Below are 25,497 nucleotides of genomic sequence, written 5' to 3'. Positions count from 1 at the left end.
AATAATACAGTGGACCATTTATAGGAATTTACAGGACCAGAAAAGACCACTGCAGTCCATTTCAGTCCAGGGAGCTTTATAATGTAGCAAACAAACTTATTGTGCGTGTAAAATGTACTTTATTAGTGCTTTAAGAAGTCACATGTTAACTTTCCCTTCTGTATTTAGAAAACCAATGGATGTCACCAGAAGGGTCTCAGGAAAATGTAGTTTTCAAGGTGACCATGGCTATGACAATAAAATCAATAGTATGCAGGTAGGAATGATACGATTCAATGAGTGATTCTTTACTAAAAACTTTGGGCAGAACTTACAACTTCGGCAGGGGAAGCAAAATCGTGTGGGGTGTATAATGGGTTTTAACTTTGTTCAACCCCAGATTAATGGAATATTTGACGTAATGATATTTTTGTCTGTACAAATCTGCCTTTCACTCCCATTCCAAACATGATACAGTATTGTTTGCAGTGTTCTATTGTTCAGCTATTCCTTCAACTCCAACTCCAATTTCATAACAACTCATATCAGATGATATTACTGTTCTGAATTTTGTTTTCCAAGCTGAATAAATTCTGGTATAGATGTGAGTCCACAAGGGCCCAGATCATAGGTGTTTGTTTTATAACCCAGGGGCCACTTTCAGCCTGTCTTCTCTTCACCTGGTCCTCAGCAGACCTGCTCCTGCATCCATCTCTCTGCCTCTGTTCTTGATCTGCCCACTTGTTGTAGCAGGTACTGGAGATTCAGCATTGCTTCGAGTAAGCTAGAGATTGCTATTTGGACCTAGAGCAATCCCAAGACCCACAACTAAAGTTATCTATAGTTCTTAGTAGAAATATAGCCTGTAGTTTTAATTGAAGATTGCACTGGTGTTGTGGAAGTTGGCTCAGCCCCACCTCTTAATAGTGTTCTTTTGCCTGGGGGAAAGGACTGATGCCAAATTTCATCACTGGCAACATCCTACAGATAGGTGGGCTGATTTATAAAAAGAAGTAACAAGGGGGAGAGAAAGGTCATGCTAAATTTTCCTCCCTTTCCCCTTATTCCCATTTTCTTTCTTATAATAGAATTCAGTACCAAACTGATAACCACATTTAATGCAGCTCAAACAGTGACTTTATTTAAAGTTATCCATAAAGGCAGAGTTGCATGTTATTTACATGTAGCAACCTGGGCATTTTTTTTTGGTGTAATAGATTTCCCACTGATGTTAACAGGATTTATAAAATGGGAGAAATTGATATTTCTTTACCATAGAAGGTTTTGCAATGTCTTTAAACCCAATTTAAATCATACTAAATGTCACAACTTATAGTTGTACTAATGTAGTCCATTCTGTCTTTTAAAAAAAATATTTGAACAGAACTACTTGTCCACAATATTGTATAATATTTTAAAACAAAAACATTGCCCTCCTCCTCAGCATCCCCTAAAAATGAATTGGAAGTGTTTTTTTGTGTTAGAATAACATTTAGTTAACAATCACACATCAGAGATATACCATTTTATTCAATATGTAAAGGATCCATGCAATCCCAGCAGGGGTAATGATCTAGGACTGGAAATCTTCGGCTTCCTTCACCCCCCCACCCGCCCAAAAAAAAGTCTGGCAATTTTTATTGCTTTGTTGAACTTTAGTGCTCAGCTAACAGAGGAAAGGCTAGAGATCGATCTTTCTCATCTGTATGGCTTAGTGGTCCACTATACTGTATCGACCTGCTATTTGGAGAGAGGGATTTTTAAACTTTATATTTGTTGCCCATATCAGTACCATTCTGAGCAAGAGGCCAAGCAGGCAACCTGCTCCCAACCCTTTGCTAATACTACAGTAATACAGTAGCAATCCAGGTGGACCCAGCCCCTGATTTCTCCCTACTTCATGGTGGAGTGCTTGTTAACTCTCCCTATGATAGCTTGGCTGAGATGAGGAGCTCACTGTGTGAAGAATTAAAGGAACAAGCCACTGTCCTCTCACCCTACTTGAATATCAACAATCAATTTCATATTTTTTATACATTGTATGTGTTATCTTGGTGTTATAATTTAATGTTTTAATTTCTCTTGTTTTGTTTTATTGCTTCTCTAGACTGTTTTTATAGGCTATGGGCCTAGTTTCAAGTATAAAACTAAAGTGCCATCCTTTGAAAATATTGAACTATATAATGTTATGTGTGGTAAGTTCTTTCAAGTATGTTTCAAAGTAAGTATACTATTGGGGGAAATAACTTAATGGCCTAGAAATTGGGTTGGTAGCACCGGCGCTGAGCGCCTAAAGAGACCTAGAATTGGGGCGAAGCCCTATGTTGGGCCGAGCGCTATGAGGATAGCGCCGACTCAGAAATTGACTATTCATTTAGCGCCTGCGCTAAGTGTTTGCCCGCGCCTGCGAGCGCAAACGGCTCATGACGTCATTTCAGTGTGCAACGCCTTTTAGGAGCGCCTGAGCGCATATTGGGTGGCGCCCGGAGCCTTAGCGCCCAGCGCTATTAGTGACAGTTCGAGGGAGGACTAACAGGCCCTTCTCGGAGTAGGGCGGCGCTATTTAAAGGGGACAGCTCTTAGAGTCATAGAGTTATACAGCACAGAAAGAGGCCCTTCGGCCCATCGTGTCTGCGCCATCCATCAATCCCTGTCCAGTCTAATCCCATTTTCCAGCATTTGGTCCATAGCCTTGTATGCAATGGCATTTCAAGTGCTCATCCAAATGCTTCTTGAATGTTATGAGGGTTCCTGCCTCTACCACCCTTTCAGGCAGTGAGTTCCAGATTCCAACCACCCTCTGGGTGAAAAAGTTCCTCTTCAAATCCCCTCTAAACCTCCTGCCCCTTACCTTGAATCTATGCCCCCTTGTTATTGACCCCCTTACTAAGGGGAAAAGTTCCTCTTTATCTACCCTATCTATGCCCCTCATCATTTTGTACACCTCAATCAGGTCCCCCCTCAGCCTTCTTTGCTCCAAGGAAAACAACCCCAGCCTGTTTAGTCTTTCTTCATAGCTGAGGCGCTCCATCCCAGGTAACATCCTGGTGAATCTTCTCTGCACCCTCTCCAAAGCAATCACATCCTTCCTATAGTGAGGCGACCAGAACTGCACACAGTACTCCAGCTGTGGCCTCACCAGCGTTTTGTACAGCTCCATCATAACCTCCCTGCTCTTATATTCTATGCCTCGGCTAATGAAGGCAAGTATCCCATATGCCTTTTTAACCACCTTATCTACCTGTTCTGCTGCCTTCAGGGATCTATGTACATGTACACCAAGGTCCCTCTGACCCTCTGTACTTCCTAGGGTCCTACCACTCATTGTGTATTCCCTTGCCTTATTTGTCTGTCCAAAATGCATCACCTTGCACTTTTCAGGGTTAAATTCCATTTGCCATTTTTCCGCCCATCTGACCAACCCGTTTATATCGTCCTGTAGCCTGAGGCTTTCCTCCTCGCAATTTACCACCCCACCAATTTTTGTGTCATCTGCGAACTTACTGATCATACCTTTTACACTCTCATCCAAATCATTTATGTAGATCACAAACAGCAAGGGACCCAGCACCGATCCCTGAGGTACCCCACTGGACACAGGCTTCCAGTCACAAAAGCAACCTTCGACCATCACCCTCTGCCTCCTGCCACTCAGCCAGTTTAGGATCCAACGCGCCAAGGCACCCTGGATCCCATGGGCTCTTACCTTCTTGACCAGTCTCCTATGCGGGACTTTGTCAAAAGCTTTACTGAAATCCATGTAAACCACATCCACAGCATTTCCCTCATCCACACACCTAGTCACCACCTCGAAAAATTCAATCAGATTGGTCAGACATGATTTACCCTTGACAAAGCCATGCTGACTATCCCCGATTAATCCTTGCCTCTCCAAGTGGAGACTAATTTTGTCCCTCAGAATTTTTTCCAATAATTTCCCTACCACAGATGTTAGGCTCACTGGCCTGTAATTCCTTGGTTTATCCCTGCTACCCTTCTTGAATAATGGTACTACGTTAGCTGTTCTCCAGTCCTCTGGTACATCCCCTGTGGCCAGAGAGGTTCTGAAAATTTGTGTCAGAGCCCCTGCAATCTCCTCCTTTGCCTCACACAACAGCCTGGGATACATCTCGTCCGGGCCTGGGGATTTATCCACTTTTTGGCCTGCTAAAACCGCTAGTACCTCCTCCCTCTTGATGCTAATATGTTCAAGTATGTCACAGTCCCCTTGCCCGATTTCTATGTCTACATCGTCTTTCTCCATAGTGAACACAGATGCAAAAAATTCATTTAAAACCCCGCCTACATCATCTGGCTCTACACACAGATTGCCACTTTGGTCCCTAATGGGCCCTACCCTTTCCCTGGTTATCCTCTTGCCCTTAATATACTTATAAAACATCTTAGAATTTTCCTTTATTTTGCTTGCCAGTGTTATTTCATGGCCCCTCCTCGCCCTCCTAATTTCTTTTTTAAGTATGCCCCTGCACTTTTTATACTCCTCTAGGGCTTCCTCCGTCTTTAGTCTTTTGTAACTGCCAAAAGCCCCCCTTTTTTTCCTAATGCATTTTTGTATATCCCTTGTCATCCAAGGTTCCCTTTGCTTGTTGGTCCCACCCTTGACCTTTACAGGAACATGTTGGCGTTGTACTCTCTCTATTTCCCTTCTGAAAGTCTCCCACTGCTTTGATGTGGATTTCCCTATAAGTAGCTGCTCCCAGTCCACTTTGGCCAGATCCTGCCTTATCATATTAAAATCGGCCTTCCCCCAATTTAGAACCCTTATTTCCGGGCCGTCTTTGTCTTTTTCCATGACCACCTTAAATCTCACCGAATTATGGTCACTGTCGCCAAAATGCTCTCCTACTGACACTTCCACCACTTGCCCGGCTACATTCCCTAGAATTAGGTCCAGTACCGCCCCCTCTCTTGTAGGACTTTCTACATGTTGGCTCAAAAAGCTCTCCTGGATGCACTTTAAGAATTCTGCACCCTCTAAGCCTTTCACACTCTGACTATCCCAATTAATATTGGGGAAGTTGAAATCCCCCACTATTATTACCCTATTATTTTCGCACTTCTCTGAGATTTGCCTACATATCTGTTCCTCTATCTCCCCCTGACTGTTTGGGGGCCTATAGTACACTCCCAGCAAAGTGCTTGCCCCCTTTTTGTTTTTAAGTTCTACCCATATGGCCTCATTAGAGGAACCCGCTAATATATCATCCCTCCTTACAGCAGTAATTGATTCCTTAATTAATATTGCAACACCCCCTCCCCTTTCACACCCCCCTCTGTCTCGCCTGAAGATTCTATACCCCGGAATATTGAGCTGCCAGTCCTGACCCTCCCTCAACCATGTCTAGTGCAGAATCTTCTGCCACTTGGCCTGCTCATTGCGATCGCTGCTGGAGAGAGTTGGCGAGCTAATGTGGAGCGGAGTTCTGGGATTTGAGCTTTACAGTACTTGGGACCTTCAACCCTGTCCGAAGCACTTGCAGCACTACACCTAAAAGCCTTTTGACCAACTGGCATCGGAATGGGAGCTTGTTTGGAGGGCGACGGCCTCATCGCCCAACACTGTGAAGGGGCAGAGAGACGGCGGGAGAGAGGGCCGGGATTGGCCAGAAGGAGGAGGGGCAATGGAGGCTGGCCAATCCGACGGGAGGCTGCGAGGGTCTTTAGGCAGCAGGTGACAAGCCTTGACATGTCGCAGGAGCAGTGTTTGCGAAGGCTCCGAATCTGGAGGCACATTGTTACTGATCTGTGCCACCTGCTTGGTCAGGATCTGCAGCCGCGTGAACGCTGCAGAACCTCTCTGTCCGTGATGGCTACACTGACTGAAGGCCTCCATTTTTATGCCAACGGCTCCTTTCAGTCAGCCATTGGGGACAATGCGACTGTCACCCAGGCTGCAGTCCACTGTTGCATCCGGCAAGTGACAGATGCCCTTTATAGGCGAACGCGTCCATTCATTACCTTCCCTCGGACCCTGCACAAGCAGGCGGAGGAGCATGAGGAGGAGGAGGAGGAGGAAGAGCAGGCGGAGGAGGAGGAAGATGGAAGGGCTGCTGAAAGTGGAAGGTCCATTCGTCACAGGCTCCTCTGGACTCGTCTCGACACCCCTGTGGCGGAATGATGAGAGTCTTACCTCATGGGCGCTTTGGATGTTTGAGGGCCTCTGTATGCCAGCATCACTGAAAGTAGTCACATGCACCGAGCAACATTTAAACTTCTGTTTATTGACACAAAAGTCTTTCATTACAGCTAAACAACGTAAAGTGAGCAGAAACCATCACTGCCAAAATAAAAGTGACCTGTTCGGCAAAGCAGCAAAACGCAACAAAAATCTGCACCTATAACAGCAGGTGAGGGTGTCCGTGAATTTGGACAAACAAACGTCTCAGCACCTCCCTCTACAACTGGCCCCTTGAGGGAGAACGACTTCTCGTTCGCGCCCGGCCCCTTCCCTCCCTGCTGCTCCTACGTAATTGCACCCCAGTGGCGGCCTCAAGGCTGGGGGACACTTGCCGACTGTCTGGAAGCGCAGAAGCCCCTGAGGTACGGCCTGGCCGACCTCTGGGCTTGGAGGGTGCGGACGCGGGATGCTTGCTTTGAGCATGGCTGGGAGCAGTGTGGCCTGCAGGTGGTGGCAGCTGCAATGCAGGCGTCCCAGCGCTGGCATGTGCAATGGTCTCCTGCCGAGAGAGGACACCTGCACCATGGTCGGACGACACACTGGCTATCTGAGGGGAGCGGCTCGGCTCATCCGCCACAATCGCAGGCTCCACGGATTCCTGGCCTTGTACGGGAGTGGAAGGGCCCGGGGTGATCCTATCTGATGCAGAGAGGGTGGCTGCAGTGAGACATCGCGTTGCGTCAATCTGGCTGTGGAGGAGCCCAGCAAGTGAATGCGTGGCAACAGTGAGGACCTGTGTGCCAGGTGCCAGTGCTTCGGAGAAGGCCTGGACAGTTCTTCCCATGGCTTCGGACAAGGCAGGAGCCGACCGCTCCACTGCCTCGGACAAGCCCTGCACAGACCTTTCCAGGGATTGTCCGAAGCCCTGAACAGTCCTTTCCATTGCCGACTCAAAGCCGTGGACAGTCCTCTCCATTGTTGGGCCGAAGCCCTGGATAGTCCTCTCCATTGTGGTCCCGAAGCCCTGGATAGACCTGTCCATTGTTTCCCCGAACACCTGGAGAGACCTCTCCATTGTTGCGGCAAAGCCCTGCAGAGTCCTCTCCATTGTTGTCCCGAAGTCCAACATACTCCTAGCCAATGAATCTATTGACTCAGGCATCTTCTCCACTGCAGCCATCAGCTCCGTGTGTCTGACCCGGGCCTGATTGCTCATCTCTGCCAGGCGCCGGACCTCATCTGCACTCTGTGCAGCAGTCATGATGACCCACCTTGCCCTGCGGGGAGACGGTGGCCGAACTTGCCTATCCCCCCTGCGTTGCTCCATGCCGCTTGGTCCGGCAACTGGTTCATCCTCTGAGCCACCCCCCCTCCCCTCCAGGGGACTACAATCCCCAGTCTGCAGATGTCTCAGCTCCCTGGATTCTGCAACGGCTGGTCCGGATTCCTCCTGGTCCTCGCCTCCGCTGGCACTGGCACTGGCAGCTTCAGCGCATTGAGCCCGAGTTGGTGCTGCTTCATCTGAAAGTGGGAGGTGGAAGAGTGGCTTTAGCAAAAGGACAGGTTTGCTGAAAGGCATGCCAGATTACGGCATGGCTCTGACATGGCTGCACACTGTGGAAGCATGCTGGCGGGGGGACCAAGTGGAAGGCAACAGGTGGAAAAGGTGAGAGTCTTACCCTCGCTGTCGGTAATGGGGTCGGCAGATGCAGTGGTCACTGGACCAGACAGACGTCCTCCAAGTATCTGGTGCACTCTCTCCTCCAGATCCGTGAGAGTGACCACTTGTGCAGGTCCGCCACCGGTTCGACGCTGTTCTTTTCTAATCTGCGCCATCTTGGACTGCAGGGGAAAGAAGGGGAGGTTCTGTTACATGAGGCCTTGAGACATCATCGCATGCCCCCCATTGTGCAAGAGCCCTTACATGAGGCCTTGAGACATCTGTCCATGTGCCTGCCCAGAAAGGGCCATGGGTGCATACTGACAGATGGCCAGTGGCGCATCATTGCAGCAGGGTGCCCGAAGTCAGCTGCAGATGGAGGGAAGCACAAGTTTGGTAAACCATCACTCACCCTAACGATCCGTGTCGGGTCGTTGAATTTCTTCCTGCACTGAACAGGGGTCCTGGTCGCCATGCTGCTGGAGTTGACCCTCACAGCAACCTCCCTCCAAGATTGTCGGTAAGCCTTCTGATTTGGCCTCTTGCCATTATCCGGGTACAGCACCTGTTGACGGTGTTCAACTGCAGCCACCAATTGGTCCAGAGCCTCAGTGCTGAAGCGCTCTGCTCTCTGCCTAACCTTCTCCATAATGAACAACTTTGTACCGCCAGACAAGGGCGCGCGCCGAATCTGAGGCCTACAGGGCGTTGGGTGTTGAAGCTCAGTCTGACTGACCCACCCCTTTAAGAGCCGGCCGGCGCCTGCAGGTCTCGTGCTTTGCCGTAATTGAGTTCACCTGCGCTGCGCCCGTCCGCGTCGAAATTGAGTAGCGCCTGACCTTTTGCGCCTTAAGAGCACCGTGCAACGGCTGATTTAGCGCCTGAATCCCCTTTGGGGGCAATGCAACCCAATATCGCCCCAGGCGCGGATAGCTCTCGTCTGGCTATAAACTTAGCGCATCGCCAGTTCTAACGCCTCAAGCGGGGCTATACCCAATTTCTAGGCCAATATATTTTATGTGAAACCTATACTTTGGCATTGTTTTTTAATGTATTCTGCCATAGAAAAAGAGAGGCTAAAGCATTTCCAGATAGAATATTAAACATGAAATTAAAGCTAAATTTGCATTTTTTTCAGGAATAAATCTGTAGAAGGTGATGGAAATAATTAATAACAAGAGTTGTATATACATGATTGATTAAAATAATTTCACTTTAAAAAGAGAACTAAATATCAGTAGTAAATCCTTTCACTGGCCCTCTAGTTAATTACTGTGAAGAGTTCTCAGCTGTTGTCATTCCGCTGGACAGAGCACTCTGCTCACTTCTTTAGGCTACTGGATTGTTAGTATCTTTTTTATGCTAAAATGATCATTGCTCTGTCACTAGGGATGAATGAATTGGCTGAGGTTTGGTGGATTTACAAGTATGATACCAGAACTGAGAGGTTGTAACTATCAGAAAAGACTGAACAGGCTGGGGCACTTTTCTTTTAAAAAAGAGAAGGCTGAGGGGTGACCTGATAGAGGTTTTCAAAATTATGAAGGGGTTTGATAGGGTAGACGGCAAGAAGATGTTTCCACCTGTGGGGAGTCCAAACATAGGGGCCATAAATAGAAGATTGTCATTAATAAATCCAGTAAAGAATTCAGGAGAATCTACTATGAGAGTTAGAATATGGAACTTGCTGCCACGTAGAGTTGTTGAGGTGATTAGCATAGATGCATTTAAGGGGAAGCTAGATAGGTACGTGAGGGAGAAAGGAATAGAAGGATATGTTGATAGAGTGAGATGGAGTAAGGTGGGAGGAGGCTCGTGTGGAGCATAAACACTGGCATAGACCCGTTGGGCTGAATGGCCTGTTTCCGTGCTGTAAGTACTATGTAATAGATCGGACTCATTGAGATAAACATTCAGAGACACTGCTCCTGGTGTAAAATCTCCTTTGATGATTAAAATTAATGATTAGAAAATTGGTTGCCAAATTCTCCGAATTGTGCTTCCATTGAGCGAGACTCCTCTCGGGGAGCAGCGTCTCTGAAAATTTACTTAATTGATCCTTGATGAAATAGGCTTTTAAATCTATCGGGTAGCCCTGTGACTGCTAGCTATAATGTGAACACTTGCAATGTAATACACAAAAGGATGTAACCTACACCCTTGGCCTGGGTCTGCCCATCCCATCCAAGTGTTATATCTATCATACAGGCAAACGAGGAAGCATCTGACATTATCCACCATTACATGAATAACTTCTTAGTGCTGGCTTTCATCTCCAACTTCTCTACATGGAGTTGTGAGGCAGTGGAATTCACTTCCAGGGTTAGTGGTTGAGGAGGAAGCTATGGCTGGGAATTTCCTTGGAGCTGCTGTCGCTCCGCCACTGTAACTTTGTCAGAAAAGCAGCGGAAATCCCATTTACGTAAATTGTGTTTCCACCACAATTCTGGAGAAATTACGGCAGCAGAGCAAAAGCAGCGCCAAAGAAATTTCTGCCATACGTTAGCATTCAAGATTAGATCAGATAGGTGGATGAAGACAAAGTTGATAAAGGGATGTAGAAATGGAGGTTAAATGTGATTAGGAGTATTTGCTCGCATGGAAGGTAAACACCGACACAAACTGGTTGGCTGAATGGCTTATTTCCGTGTTGTAGCTTCTATGTATTTGTATGATGTTTCAGCCACTTGCAGATGTATACACAAAAATCCAAGCTTTCAACTCAAAAAAAATGACCCAGCATTCATGCTACGATCTTCCAGGGTTTCCAACCTAGGAAGATGGTATCAAGTTTCTGTATATACTCCAGTTGCAGACAAATACTCCAACTTGACTGTATATCTGACTTTTCTGAAGAAGTGATATCCCAAGTGCATTGTGCTATATCTTGACTTCTTAAAAGCATGTGATGAAGTTATGCATAAAGGACTGCTAGTTAAAACTTAAAGTAGTGGGAATTCAAGGTAAAACTTGAGTGGTTAAGAAATTGGCTAATTGGTAGGAGGCAGTGGTTACTTATTACATCAGAATGGGGGTTTCGATCCTTATCATTACTAATTTACATTAATGACTTTGATTCAGAGCTCAATGCAAACTGATACCAACATATGTAGGGGAATTGAATCTGAGAAGGCAGCTTGGGAACTACAAAATTAGTTAAACAAAATATGTAAGTGGGTGGAACAATGTCAAATGAAACTTGATAGACACATGTAAAATACCTTGTAGGAGGAAAAAACGTGCAACTTAATGGTGCCAAAATGCAGTTCTGATCGTCTAGACATAAGAGGGACATTCAAATTCTGGAGGCAGTTTAGAGAAGAGCCACAAAGCCTGATTCCTAATGTTAGAGGACTGAGTTATGAGGAAAGACTGCAGAAACATAGGCTTTTCGACATTGAGAGGAAGCAACTGAGAGGTTTCCTTATGAGAGAGAAATTTAAAAAAAAATAGTATAGAAAAGGTGGATCCTGAATACTACTACAACTAAACATTGACAGTAGGACACAGGTTCAAACTAGTAAAAGGCAAATATAGTAGTAATGTCAGGAAGTTCTTCTTCACACAAAGTGTGATCAACACGTGGAATGGACTTCCAGGTTGGGAGTTATAAATTGGTGAGACTACTTTTAGAGAAATTTCTTAGATAGCTGACAAATTAACAGCTTTCAATAGCCAGTCTACCAAATAGGTCAAGTATACAATAGTGATTAACAACATCCAGAGCTTACACAATCTCATTCTCACGAATGGCATGGTTGGGTCAATCTCCTTCCTTCCCTGGGTTGGGGTTATCGGTCTCACTTGGATCTTCGGTTCTTACTGAACCTGCCTTACATGATATGTGAGCTGGATTCTTTCTTGATCTCAGACTACTTGTGACAAGTGGCACTCTTAGCTCTGCCTATAATGAGGTGGTGTAGCCAGAAATTAGCCTCTAACCTCTGACACACTGTCCTTAAAGATACCTTGTTCTGGTAAGGATACCTCTTACACCTGCTAGGCAAAAGTTTCCAGTAGATGAATAGAGGAAATAAAAGTCATCTTCTAACTAACACAGAGAGACTAGCAAAATTTGCTACTTCTACCAAAGACAAAGAAAAACTGCTTCAGAGTGACTCATGTATCAGAAGCGCCCACTCCTTTTTGTGTCAGTTATTCCCAACAAGTCAGTACTGAAGCATTGCTCTCTAGGCGGGCCGGTTCCACTTTTCCTCCTTACCTATAGCCTTATTTTTAACAAAGGGGCGCATACAAATATGAGGAGCCATGGCCTGTTTACGACTCACTAAGTGCTTCTTCACTGGACCTGAGCCAGGGATAATGACTTTATGACTTAATTGTTAAAAAGCTTGTATTCACTATTAATTTCCTAGTACTCGGTTCAACAGCTGAACTCCATGTTATATAGGCATCCAAAGGCAGTTAAGAGTATTATCTTACAAATCTCAAAGGCAACCCTACAGGGAATTTTACAAGGCACTGTTCCCACAAAGTATCTAAAAATCCAGAGAAATGTCTATTTTGATGTCTATTTTAATTTGAGGTCAGCATGCTTACCCTTCATCTTTCTATGCCTATCCTCTCTCTGCTTTCCTGGCCTTATCACTGTTCATCTGTATAGACTTGGACTAATCTTTAGGTATGAAGTAAAACTGTATTTTTGATTTACTATGCTTTGAAAATATGTATGAGCTGATCCCAGAATAGAGATCCAGTATCATGTCCAAACTAGTTGTGCTTAACTGTGCAGATTACCACAGTCTGTTTTTGAGATCTGAAAAATTCATATAGACTACCAGGAAAGTTAGTTTTTCAAAAGATGTCTTTGTTACATTCTGTGCAATGGTTAGTAACTTTATGCATTGCTGCCATGCATTTTCTATATGAGAAATACATCAGTTAATATTTTTTCACTTTCAGACCTTCTTGGACTGAAACCAGCTCCTAATAATGGAACCCATGGCAGTATGAACCAGCTTTTGCGGAACCCCTCATACAGGCCGTCTATGCCAGAGGAAGTGGCTAAGCCGTCCCATATTGCAGCTGCTTCAGCAGTCCAGGATGATTTGGGCTGCACATGTGATGAGAGGGTTAGAAAATAATGTTTATATTTTCCAACCATTTGCTCATTATGAGTTGCTGAGATAATATTTAACTTGGTCAATGACTTTGATATAAAAATGTTCCCTATGCAGTTTTGGATGTTACCTGGGCTAACAATCTATTAGAGGCAAAATCCTCCATTTCTTCATTCATTCAAAACTGCTATTGTTTTACCTTTCGCGGAAATGAAAGCCTTGATTTTAACCCCACCTGCCTGAAGGGAATGGTGAGGACAAAGGGCTAAAATGGCGGAGTGATGCTTTCGCTGTGTTCCTGACTCGCTGTGCCTGCCACCACCATTTTAATTGGCTCCTCAGGCAGGCAAGGGCCTTGTTAATATTGAAATTTCAGGGTCCAATGATGTCATTTTGATCCCAATGTGATTTTAATTTGGGATTTGCGATGACCAGTGCCAGAACCGCCAGTGAAAGCTAATGGTAGGCAGAATTGTGACCAGAAGAAACCCATATAAGTTAGTTTAACAAACATTTTTTTAATGGTTTCCTTGTGGGACAGGAGCAGCAGGAGTGCTTCCCCCAAGACCCAGAAGGAAACATTGGGACTCCCCTGCCCTTTGGGCTTCTCAATTCCTCTTCTGACCACGATTGTCTCAGAAACCCCGCCCCCCCAACTGAACCGTATGCTTGGGCGACTGTAACCTCTGGTCTCCGGTGGCGGCCTCCTGCCATCCGAAATTCCATTGCAGCCTACTGGCCTCCACACCATTCCCACCAGGTTCAGGCTGGAGTCACTGTTCCCATGTTTAAATGAAGCCTGGGAGTTAAAATAACTTCATGCTGGTGCCATCATGTCATGCTTCCCTTCTACCTTGACCCCCGCACACTGCACTCCCACCTTGAGTTAAAATCGGGGCTGAAATGTTTGCCTTTGATTCTTTCTCTATGTAGTGCTGACATTGTGTGTCAGCCATTGGCTCAGTTAGTAGCACCCTCGCCTCTAAGTCAGAAGCTTGTGGGTTCCAGTCCCACTCCAGGGACTTGAGGATGAAAATATAGGCTGACACTCCAGGGGAGTGCTGCACTGTCAGAGGTGCCGTCTTTCCGATGAGATGTTAAACCGAGGCCCCGTCTACTCTCTCAGGTGGATGTTAAAGATCCCATGGCACTATTTTGAGCAGGGGAGTTATTCTCGGTGTCCTGGCCAATACTTATCCCTCAATTAACATCACTAAAACAAATTATCTGGTTATTATCACATTGCTGTTTGCGGGAGTTTGCTGTGCGCAAATTGGCTGCCGTGTTTCCTACATTACAACAGTGACTACACTCCAAAATTACCTCATTGGCTGTAAAACGCTTTGAGACATCCAGTGGTCGTGAAAGGTGATATATAAATGCAAATCTTTCTTTCTTTATTGTATTGCAGTTTAAGTTTAATCCAACTCTCAGAAGTGTAACATAACCTCATAAGCAGATTTGTTAATATATTAAAATCTACAGATTCATTGTCTTTATAAATTTAATCTTACTTAATTTAGAATAAAGGAGATGACCTGAACAAACGTCTGCAGCACAGGGGAACAGAAGGTTAGTCTTTTAGAATTGTAAGTACATTAAATTTCAATACTATTTTGTACTTTTAGGAAACTGATTAAAAAGGACCTATTTATGAAAGTATCTCATATCATTATTCATGCACGTAATAACATTTGCAAATTGTAACATTGCAAATTTGTTTGGGATCTCGGGAAAAAATTGGGCCGCGTCCCTTTGGGGCGCTAACTTCGCTGGGTTGCTACTTTCAGCACCCCCGCAGCTGAAATTCACCGGTAGCGCTCCAAGAGGGAGGCGGGGTGCTACTGGAAGCGCCCTGCCTCCCTCTTGGGGCGCTGCAAGTGACTATTACGGCCAGTATGATTTGGACAGGTTGGGTGATTGGGCAGATGCATGGCAAATGCAGTATAATGTGGATAAATGCGAGGTTATCCACTTCGGTGGCAAAAACAGGAAGACAGTTTATTATCTGAACGGCAATAGATTGGGAGAAGGGGAAGTGCAACGAGACCTGGGTGTCCTTGTGCACCAGTCGCTGAAGGTAAGCATGCAGGTGCAGCAGGCGGTTAAGAAGGCAAATGGTATGTTGGCCTTCATAGTGAGAGGATTCGAGTACAGGAGCAAGGATGTCTTGCTGCAGATGTACAGTGCCTTGGTGAGACCACACCTTGAGTATTGTGTGCAGTTTTGGTCGCCTTATCTGAGAAAGGATGTTCTTGCCATGGAGAGAGTGCAGCGAAGATTCACCAGACTGATACCTGGGATGGCAGGAATGCCGTATGAGGAGCGATTGGGTCGATTAGGCTTATATTCGCTAGAGTTTAGAAGAATGAGAGGGGATCTCATTGAAACGTATAAAATTCTAACAGGACTAGACAGACTAGATGCAGGAAGGATGTTCCCGATGGCGGGGGAGTCCAGAACCAGGGGTCACATTCTGAAGATAAGGGGTAAGCCATTTAGGACAGAGATGAGGAGGAATTTCTTCACCCAGAGAGTGGTGAACCTGTGGAATTCTCTACCACAGAAGGCAGTTGAGGCCAATTCATTAAATATATTCAAGAAGGAGTTAGATATATTTCTTAAGGCTAAAGGGATCAAAGGATATGGGGAGAAAGCAGGGACAGGGTACTGAATTTGGATGATCAGCCATAATCTCATTAAATGGCAGAACAGGCTCGAGGGACCGAATGGCCTACTCCTGCTCCTATCTTCTATGTTTCTATGCTACGCGCTGCAGTACTGCAGCCCTTCCTCCCCTTATTAAAGGAGACGAGCCTAGCGCAGTGAGACCCGGGGCCCAGCTGGGTCACCAGAGATTGGAGTGCCGGCAAAAGAGTCCGGCACTCGAGAAGTGTAAGCTTACAGAGCGCAGCCGACATTCCGCGGGGGGGGGGGGGGGGGGGGCGGGCTGCAGAGGAGGCCAGGGATAGCAGAGGGGGCAGGTGCCGGCAGGCGGCCAACAACAAAAATGGCCGCCCGGCACCTTCCTTTTAATTTGCGCCAACCTGGCCGCAGGTAGGCCCCCCTGACCCCGTTGGACATAGCATCCGGCAGTAAGAAGGGGGCACTACCGAAAATCGTGGCCGAGGCGCTGCGCATGGTGATGATGTCACTGCTGGTGGCGCAGCGCCGCTGGGCACTAACGGTTACCGCCGCCGCTAACCTCCTGCTGCATTTCGCAGGAGGCATTGACGGCGCTGCGCCCAGGCACGAGTTGTTTTGCGCCCCGTTAGCGCCGGAGGCGCAAAGCAACCGAATTTTTAGGCCTCAGTTTTTGTTGCATGCTGTCTGTATAGAAGCTATGATTGCAATCTCTTTTGATACTGAAAGTATCAACATTTCCATCCCTCGTCACAAAAAAGTGCTGGAACATTTTTCTTCATCTCTTTAAGGTGCATCATCTCAATTCTCTCGCATCCTCACTCCCCTTTTAAAAAAAGAGGCTGAATGATATTTGGTTAAGAATAGAATTGAAGATTGAAGGCTCTAGAGATAATTACAGGTGACTGAAAGGTCTGTGGAGCACTTTGGGGCAAATTTTCACTTTCACTGCATGAGTGGTACTCTGGCAGAGCGGCTCGCCCACCCATTACAGAGCCTGCCCGATTTTCATCCCATTCGACAGGCTTGGAATCATATGGATAACGTTTGGCCTCTGCCAGATTACTGCCCAGGTTGTGAAGATGAAAATTTATCCCTCTGATTACAATCCTGCTGAAACCATGAGAGTTTCATGTGTGGAATGCAACTGGTCAGTGTTGACTATAATCTTAGATTGATATCTTGAAGCTTTTGCTTGATTTCTTTGTGCGGGGGCGGGGTGTTCTAGGAAAAGTTTCTTGAGTTTTCCCTTCATTTGTTTTCCTCTTGGCAATTTTTCTCTCCTCCTCTTGGCTTTGCTTTTGAGGGTGTTGACTCCTTGCTGGGTACTGTACCACAGCCAGTGGTTACCTTCTGATACATTGCTCAAATAACCATTACTGACATGTGAGCCTTGATGGTGGCTATTCAATTGTGGGAACCGTCAGAGCTGACCCTGATCCTGTTCTCACTCAACATCTGCACACGTGGATTTCTAATTTAAATAGAATGCCTGGGCTCAATGAGCCTTGTGCCCCGCTTCCTGAATGTTTACTGGCCCAAAAACCTTTGAACTTGGCCCTGCTCCCAGCTCTGTCCCAACATAGTCCTCACTGAATTATTTTAGACAGCTTCTGCAAGCCTGCTGGCCCTGCTACTTGCTTTGCGTCTGGCCTATACCTGTTAAATTTAAGATGCCTATAAACCATAGTCCTTCACGGCTCTGCCCTGCTTCCAGTCCTTCCATGCTTTTTGGCTCCACTCCCCAGCTCTGCTGCAGTAAATTTAGTATGCCTGTCTGACCAAATTTCGATTTCAATATTTCAAAGGTCTTGTCTATATCCACCCTTTCTGTAAACATCATACTTATGTCATTAATACTTTGCCCCCACACACTCCATTGTACTTTCCCTCTCACATTGTTGATTAGTTCTGTTTTGCTGCTATTTTACTTGCAGCAAACCAAAGAAAAAGGACCTTGAGCAACACCATGAGCTATCTAAGAATGTGTGTATAATACACAAAACAGCAGCTAGATGTGAAACATTGGGAAAACTGAGGCTATTGTATTTATCCATGCAACAACTTTGCCACCAATTCCATCACCCACCTGGGCACTGACCCAGGCTGGACCCCCGCCCTCAAATTCACTGTTTCTCTGACTTCGGCATCTCGTGCATTCTCCCCTCTTTGCCCGAACATTAAAACCCACAATTTTGATCAAGCTTTCGGTCACCCTTCCTAAACTTTCCTTCTTTGGCTCAGCACCCATTTTTCTCATGCTTCTGTGACGTGCCGTGGGATTTCTTTTTATATTTAAGGCGCTATATGAATGTAAGTTGTTGCTATAGAAAATAACAGAATCTTGCAGTTCTGATTGCTGCTGCAAGCTGCTTGAGATTTTTAAATAGCCTTGGTGCATGAGATAGTTTAGGGCTGTAAACAAAATAATAACCTCACTTTATGCTACTCATTTTACCTTCAAGCATGGGGTTCCCCGCCCCCTCCCCCCATGCCCCCAGGAAGCAAGGAAGTGCTGAATTTACCCTTCTGTTTATGAAAGCCTGGTTGATTGACTTCTGCTGCTGTGTAACTTCTGTATTTATCTATCCTTATCTAAACATTGTCTTTGGTTTCCCCTTCAGAAAACAAGCATCTACTTTATGGTCGTCCTGCTGTTGTCTTTCGTACTAAGTACTATATCTTACATCATCAAGGCTATATAAGTGGATATAGTGAAACCTTCTCAATGCCACTGTGGACTTCGTACACGGTTCCTAAACAGGTTTGTGCTCAGAAGTTTAATAAGTATTTGTCAAGTGGTGCAAGTGATACCTGGTTTGGGTGGCCTTGATGTTGACACTGCATGCCTGAAATAGAAAAGTGCTTTATTCCCTAACACTAAAACCCTTCACCTCGATGAACACTAAACTCAGTAAATGTTGGGGGAGGGCTGGGTGCTGGGGGGCGGTGGGGAAGAAGCACTGCAAATTATTACTCAATCACAGGTAAACATGTATCATTCTACCCAGATTTTACTTCCAGAGAGAAGTTCAAGTGTGTGTTTGAGTTTTTACAACTGTCTCAATTTGTACAATATAGCCAGTATTGTAATAGCTAGAAAATGACTTATTTTAAGCTTTTATGATGGGTGATGCATTAGAGCTGATGGGGCTGAAAATTTGCCCGGCCCAACATCTTGGTTGTGCCCACCTGTACCTCCGGCACTGACCCTGCCAAAGTATGAATGATCAGGGGAACTCACCTCATTTAAATATGCTTGATGGGGGTGCTCCCAGTCCTCAAGGGGCATATTTTGGATGCCTGCCTGACCAAGAAGGGTGTAGGGTGCCCGATCCAGTGGGGCGGGTGGGTGGGTAGGGAGATAAGAACATAAGAATTAGGAGCAGGAGTAGGCCATACGGCCCCTCGAGCCTGCTTCGCCATTCAATAAGATCATGGCTGATCTTCGACCTCAACTCCACCTTCCCGCCCGATCCCCTTATCTCTTGATTCTACGAGAGTCCAAAAATCTATCTATCAGCCTTGAATATGCTCAATGACTCAGCAACCACAGCCCTTTGGGGCAGAGAATTTCAAAGATTCACAACCCTCTGAGTGAAGCAATTCCTCCTCATCTCAGTCTTAAATGGCCGACCCCTTATCCTGAGACTATGCCCCCTAGTTCTAAACTCTCCAGTCAGGGGAAACAACCTCTCAGCATCTACCCTGTCAATCCCCCTCAGAATCTTGTATGTTTCAATGAGATCACCTCTCATTCTTCTAAACTCCAGAGAGTATAGGCCCAATCTACTCGATCTCTCCTCATAGGACAACCCTCTCACCCCAGGGATCAGTCTAGTGAACCTTCGTTGCACTGCCTCTAAGGCATGTATGTCCTTTCTCAGATAAGGAGACCAAAACTGTGCACAGTACTCCCGGTGTGGTCTCACCAAAGCCCTGTGCAATTGTAGTAAGACTTTGTTATTCTTGTACTCCAACACCCTTGCAATAAAGGCCAAAATAAAGAACTACCCAGGTCTGGATCCTGAGGAGGGCTTTTAGTCCCACCAGCCAGCTGGCTGGTACCACTGGTTTTATTTTGTGTATCACTCTGCTGCTGTTCCACAAAGCCAGGTGTGAGGAAACTCCTGGATTGGAAGTCCCTTCTCCTGGCCACCCTGCCTCTTGCACAGGGCACCATGTTTGGGGTGGACTGATTCTGCCATAAACAAGGCCCTGTGGAAACTGGTGGGAAAAGCCAGCACCGAACATATCAGGTTCCTGGCCTAATTTCTGGCCCTTCTGTCACACTCCTGTTGGACTTATGGCAATAGTGCACCAGAAGAGCTGCTCATTTTCAGCCCCAATATATTGTAATTTCTATGATCTGTTACTATTGCATGATGATCAAAATAAATTGCTGAAAGTTTTTTTCTAAATGCTTATTTTACCAGAAGAAAAACGCATAAAATTACCTCGCAAAGTTGAGAGACTCATTGGTATTATTATAACAGAACCTTTTACATCAAATGCAGGTGGAGCTCTTTAACCTTCCAGACTTTCTGAGTAACTGTGTGAGACCTGATATACGCATCTCTGCAAGTCACAGTCAAAGTTGTTCTGCTTATAGAGCAGACAGACAAATTTCATATGGGTTTCTTTATCCTCCCAGTAAGTTAATTTGTTTTCTATAACCTTTATGCAGATGAATTGATAGATTTAGACAATATAACGCAAAACATTTTATTTCAGTAAATCTGCTTATCTGAAGGTCTGACTCCCTTCACCCCAGTTCACACCATTCCCTGACCAAAAGTGACGTGATCTTCTAGACAAAAAATTAAAATTTATGTCTAATATTTAGATTGGTATTGACTTCTTTGATTCTGTCATCCTTCATAATAGGTTTAAAACTGCTTTACTGACAGAAGAATTCTCCAGCTCAGTTTATTACAACAGTGACTCTACTTCAGAAGTACTTAATGGGCTGTAAAGCACTTTGGGATGTCCTGAGGTTATATAAGTGCAAGTCTTTCTTTGTTGCAAAAATCTGTTGCTTTGGCTGAAAAATTAATGACTGAGGAAAAATACAAATTTCTCTATGATTTGTTTAACTGTATGTTTGATTGGAAGCTCCTTTGAATTTAGCAGACAATTGTATAAATTCATGAAGCTTCAGTCCCACTTTGGAGATAATTATCAGCCTGTATGTTTCAAATTAGTGAGCTTGGTCTGGAACATTTGAAGTAAGGTTGTCTGAAGAGAATTAGCTACACCCGACAATTTCCATAGTTGTTGAAAAAGGGATTAAAGAACGATTATATATAAAAAAGCAATTATAGCAAAGGTTTAGCACAAAAATTGCAAACTATTTGTTATTTTGCACTATATGAAGAATTAGCAAAATTTAACAACCGTAAAAATGTATGTTTAGTTATGACTGCGTTTGCTCGTTCTGTTACTGTTTAATAAATGTTTTTGGTAGTTAAAGCCCAAAACAAGATGTAGTGTAATATTATTTGGCAGCTTCTAAAGATGAGGAGGATCCCCTGGGATAGAGCCAATACTTGAAGTAATCTAAAAAGGGTTCTCTGTTTGTTATCCTGGGTAGACTATAATGCATTACCTAGATATCAGGGCAGGTGGAAATGCTCTCGAGGGGAGATTTTGAGGCCTCCTGCCTAGCGGGAATGGGATGGCAACTCCTTGAAAATGGCAGGTAAGAACTTGCTGCCCCGTTTCCACCATCGCTATTTTGCCAGGGTCCTCGGTATAGGCGCCCAGGCAGCCACCTAAAGCAAGTGCGCGGCTAATTTAGGTATTTACCTCAGGTTCCATTAAATCACATGGACTCCAATGACATTTTAAAACTCAACTGGGTGGAGCGTGCGGCATGTACACTCGGTCCAGCTGAACAGGAGCCCAATGATAAGTACACCTGCTCCTTCTGGCCCCACGAAAATAACCTGGACTGCTGCTGCACCAGGCCCAACCCCACCATTCCCCTCCCCAAGAAGGACCACTCCTTTCCACTGCACCTCCCCATACAGCTGGATTTGAGATCTAGAATGCACCACATGAGAATTATTGGAAGTGACCCCACTTGTGTCACACGGTGCAGAGCATTGGTACGCTATGGTACTATCAGACACAGTTTAAATTAAAGGCTTTAATTTCATTTACTGACTGGAACAAAGTTGAGCTTTTCACCAATCAGCTTTTTACTTCTCAGAGCATGGATTTTATTTTAAGAGCTCCTGGATTGTAATGTGAATACAAGGTCTACTTTCTGTCCCTGAGTGCTAGTTAATTTAGTAAATAGCACATCGTATAGCATTTCAAATTGTGCTAAGGATAATTCCTTTATGGTGAAGAATTGATACTGGATTTACCTGAATCCAAATTTTTACTTGAACTGTTTTTCAATTGCCAATTCCCCCAAACTCACTTTGACTCTTGGTTCGAGATTGCAGCACATGAATCTCAGCTAATAGAAGCTGGCAGGTTGATTTCACTGTCAAATCCCACCTCCTGAATATTCCCAACTCTCTTGTCACTTGCTTGCCCTCTTTTACTGCGGTTTTGTTACAACTTCTGGTCTGCTGGTGAATGAAACATAAAATAAGACGGGCTGGAAGGATGGGTGGTGTGGAAAGTGGGTAATTGGGGATGGTTTTGCGGTTGGCATTAGTGCACATTTTTCGACAGAATAATGGAAACCTTTGCCTGGCCTGGGAACACTTGATGCTAACATTCAAAATGAATAAAAGTTCTATTCCGAGCACCGACACCCCTTATCTTGATGGGCATAAAAATTCAATGATAAATCTAAATGTAATAAATGAAAAAAAAATCCTGATAACTACTTTGGTCCTTTTTATAGGTGATCTTCATAATACTGAATTGTTACCTTTTACTGTCAGAACTTTGTAGTGGAAGAACAACTAAAGCTTAGCAGTAAAATGTAAAGCATGCAAGCAGCATTTTAAACAATTGATCCTCTTCACAGGTAGACAGTTAGATAACAGAAGACCGGGGAGTTAAAAATATGCTGCATGATTATTTGGCCCAAAATTTGAATGGCGGCCTTATCCCAGAACAGGCAATTTCAACCTCGATTTCCCTTACTGATTTAGAATGAGAGACAATGGGGTAGATTTGTGTCTTCACCAAATGGGCGGTAACCTGACCGATTGACTCAATGGAATGAAAATCAGGTGGGTTCTATAAAGAATGGATGATTCTCTCCGCCAGATTACTGCCCAGGCAGTGAAAATGTCAATCTAGCCCTATAACATTTGAGTATTGGAATACTTAAGTATCAGATTAGAAAAGAGGGGAACATTTATAATGGTTTGCTACAATATTAAAGTATTTAAGTAGGTAATTTAAATGACGATTTGATTTTAATTTGATGCGCCATCATGTGAGTATTTTGCATCCAATTTGGGCACTTCTAATTTCTCACCCAATTTCAAACTAAATAATGTTTTGTGTAGCATTTTATTGATAAGACTAGAAGATAGATACAATGAGGCAGGTCATTTGATCCACCCTTGTTCATCTATTCAGACAGAAACAAGAACCTGCAGGGCTCCATCACCTCCTCCAACTGTTTCTTAAACAATTCCAAGGTTTTTGCCTTCACTTGCCCTTTTGTGTGTAAAAGAAACCTAATTGGTATCAATTCTACATTTGTCTTTTGCCAGTTTGAATCTGTGCTCCTTTGTCACACCATCCATGGTTTAGCAGGTTTACTTTTCCATACGGCTCACTACTTTATATGACTTTCAGGTCCCCTCTTAGCCATTGCTTTTCAAGACCAAAGAATCCAGGTTTCTCCAATTGTCCCTCATGACCGAGGCTTCTGACACTGCCAGAAGGGAAAAAAACTCCTTCCTTATGCAGATAATCAAACTGAGACTGACGAATCTTTCCCTCTAGGGATAAACTGAGTGCAAATGTGTGACTGGGATTGAAACTCCGATTACCTGATCTTTGCTTGGTATTGCAGCCGCCAGTCGGGAAGAATTTGGTTACAATGTGTAATGACATCATAAATGACTTTGAAATGATTTCCTCTGGTTGGTATTTTTGGAAAAATCGTAAATACAATCCCCCCTCCCCCCGCCCCACCAATCATCCTTGGAATTATGATTTATTTTGGCAAAGAAGGATATATTTCAAAATGGATGGAATATCTCATTGGATAATTGTTATGCTTTATTTATTTTTAAATATGAGCTTTTAAATACTAGACTGTGTACGTTTTGCATAAAGATACGCAATAAAATTGTTTTATTTCTTAAAAAAAAAAAAAAATCTGTAAGAACAGAATATACTTCAATGTAATTCCCAACAGATCAATTTTAGTCCTTTTTTTTCTTATTTTGCAGCCCTTGGTTCCTCACTTGATGCTAAATATGATGCCCTTCTAACTTCAAATATTGTTCCAATGTATCCCGCTTTTAAAAGTGAGTATTCATTAGTGCTTGTGAAGTCAAAAAGGAAAAATGGTGAAGTAGCAGAATCTTCATTCCACATTTCTGTTATTAAGGACTTAGTATTTTGGTTTGACCACTAGATGGAGACAGAATCTCTCGTACGATAGCAAAATACTGCAGATGCTGGAAATCCGAACGAACAACAGAAAATGCTGGAAAAACTCAGCAGGCCAGGCAACATCCGTGGAGAGAGAAATAGAGTCAACGTTTCAGGTCGAAACCCTTTGTCAAGACTGAAGAAGCACAGGAAATGAAACAGATTAAAAGGCCAGTTTGGGGGCTGGGAGAAAACAGAAGAGAAGTGAAGAGACATTGGCCTAGAAATTCAGTATAGCCACGTTTGGGGCGCTACAGCCGGGCGGCTGCTAAAGTTTGCGCCCGGCGCAACTTCGCGCCACCTTCGCCGATATTCAGTGGCATCGCCCCAAGAGGTTGCTGCTGCGCTAAAACAGGCGATGCACGACTATCATTAGGCGCTAAGCCGGCGGCCTGGGGCGAAACCCCCGAGGGCGGGCGCAGCGCAGGTGCGGCGAGTTGTTGATTGACGGCAGACACTCTGGCGCCGGTGAGCTCTTAAAGGGGGAGGGTGGATTTGTTTGCCTGCCACGCCCTGCACACTGCAGCCCTGAAGCAAGGCCTGACCACTGCTGCTTGATCTGGACAACGCCCAGGACTATGGAGAAGGCCAACGTTTGCACCCATTGCAGCCCCCATTATATGTTTCCAGTCAATGCTATGGCTCTGAAGTTAAAGACAAGTGCAAAGCTGTGGCCTGAAGCCACAAGTACCTGTGCGAGTGTTGAGCCAAACCAGAAAGCTCTCTACCTTTGTCTCTCTGCAAAGATCCATCTCTCACAAAGAAGGAGTGATGCAAAATGGCTGCCATTTCTACTGCAGGAGGAGTGCCCTTTAATTAGCGCCCCCCGCGCCCCGCAGCGACTGGGAACCGTTCCCCTCCACCAGTCGCTAGGGGCGCCAGGCGCGCAATAGGCCGGCGCCACTGAATTTCCGGTTTGGGGCGCACAAAGGGCGTTGCACGATGAAATGACGTCAGGATCTGCGCGCGCAGCTGAGCGCGCGCAAAGGCTTTGCGCCGCCGCTAAATCTTTACTGAAGTTGGGGAGAGGCGCAGATCACGCAGCGCCCGGCCGCTAGCCGCCTAGCGCCCCACATCTCCTCCTCCTAAGGCGCTAGCGGCTGGCGCAAACAACTGAATTTCTAGGCCATTAAGTGGTATTCAAAACGAGACGAGATGGTGATAGGACTGGTGGAGAGACAAAAGACGGCTCTAGATTAGGTGTGAAATGCGCTGGCAGAATGGGAGACAGCTGCCATGTGGGAGAGAAAAAAAGGGGGGAGGGCCAAAACAAAGGTGTGGATAAAAAATGTAATAGGGGCTGAGGTTATCATCTGAAATTGTTGAACTCGATATTGAGTCCGGAAGGCTGTAAAGTGCCTAATCGGAAGATGAGGTGCTGTTCCTCGAGCTTACACTGAGCTTCTGCCCCA

At 45.1% G+C, this 25,497-nt stretch overlaps 1 protein-coding gene across 8 annotated transcripts in view; it reads left to right on the top strand.

Moving 5' to 3' along the window:
- Positions 1-25,497, top strand: part of enpp2 (ectonucleotide pyrophosphatase/phosphodiesterase 2) — a 108,399-nt gene that overhangs the window by 71,177 nt on the left and 11,725 nt on the right. For all 8 annotated transcript variants that reach the window (XM_085993323.1, XM_085993324.1, XM_085993322.1 and 5 more), the window contains 7 exons: positions 169-256; positions 2,087-2,174; positions 12,702-12,871; positions 14,383-14,431; positions 18,127-18,266; positions 20,020-20,155; positions 23,881-23,958. In XM_085993323.1, coding sequence (XP_085849449.1) covers positions 169-256; positions 2,087-2,174; positions 12,702-12,871; positions 14,383-14,431; positions 18,127-18,266; positions 20,020-20,155; positions 23,881-23,958 — 749 coding nt within the window. The remainder of the gene's footprint in view (positions 1-168; positions 257-2,086; positions 2,175-12,701; positions 12,872-14,382; positions 14,432-18,126; positions 18,267-20,019; positions 20,156-23,880; positions 23,959-25,497) is intronic.

This window comes from Somniosus microcephalus, chromosome 7 (genome assembly GCF_052327205.1).
Source record: "Somniosus microcephalus isolate GS21.2 chromosome 7, FLI_Smic_1.0, whole genome shotgun sequence".
Taxonomy (NCBI): Eukaryota; Metazoa; Chordata; class Chondrichthyes; order Squaliformes; family Somniosidae; genus Somniosus; species Somniosus microcephalus.
The sequence above is the reverse complement of the archived record's forward strand: the minus strand, read 5'-3'. Positions and strand labels throughout refer to the sequence as shown.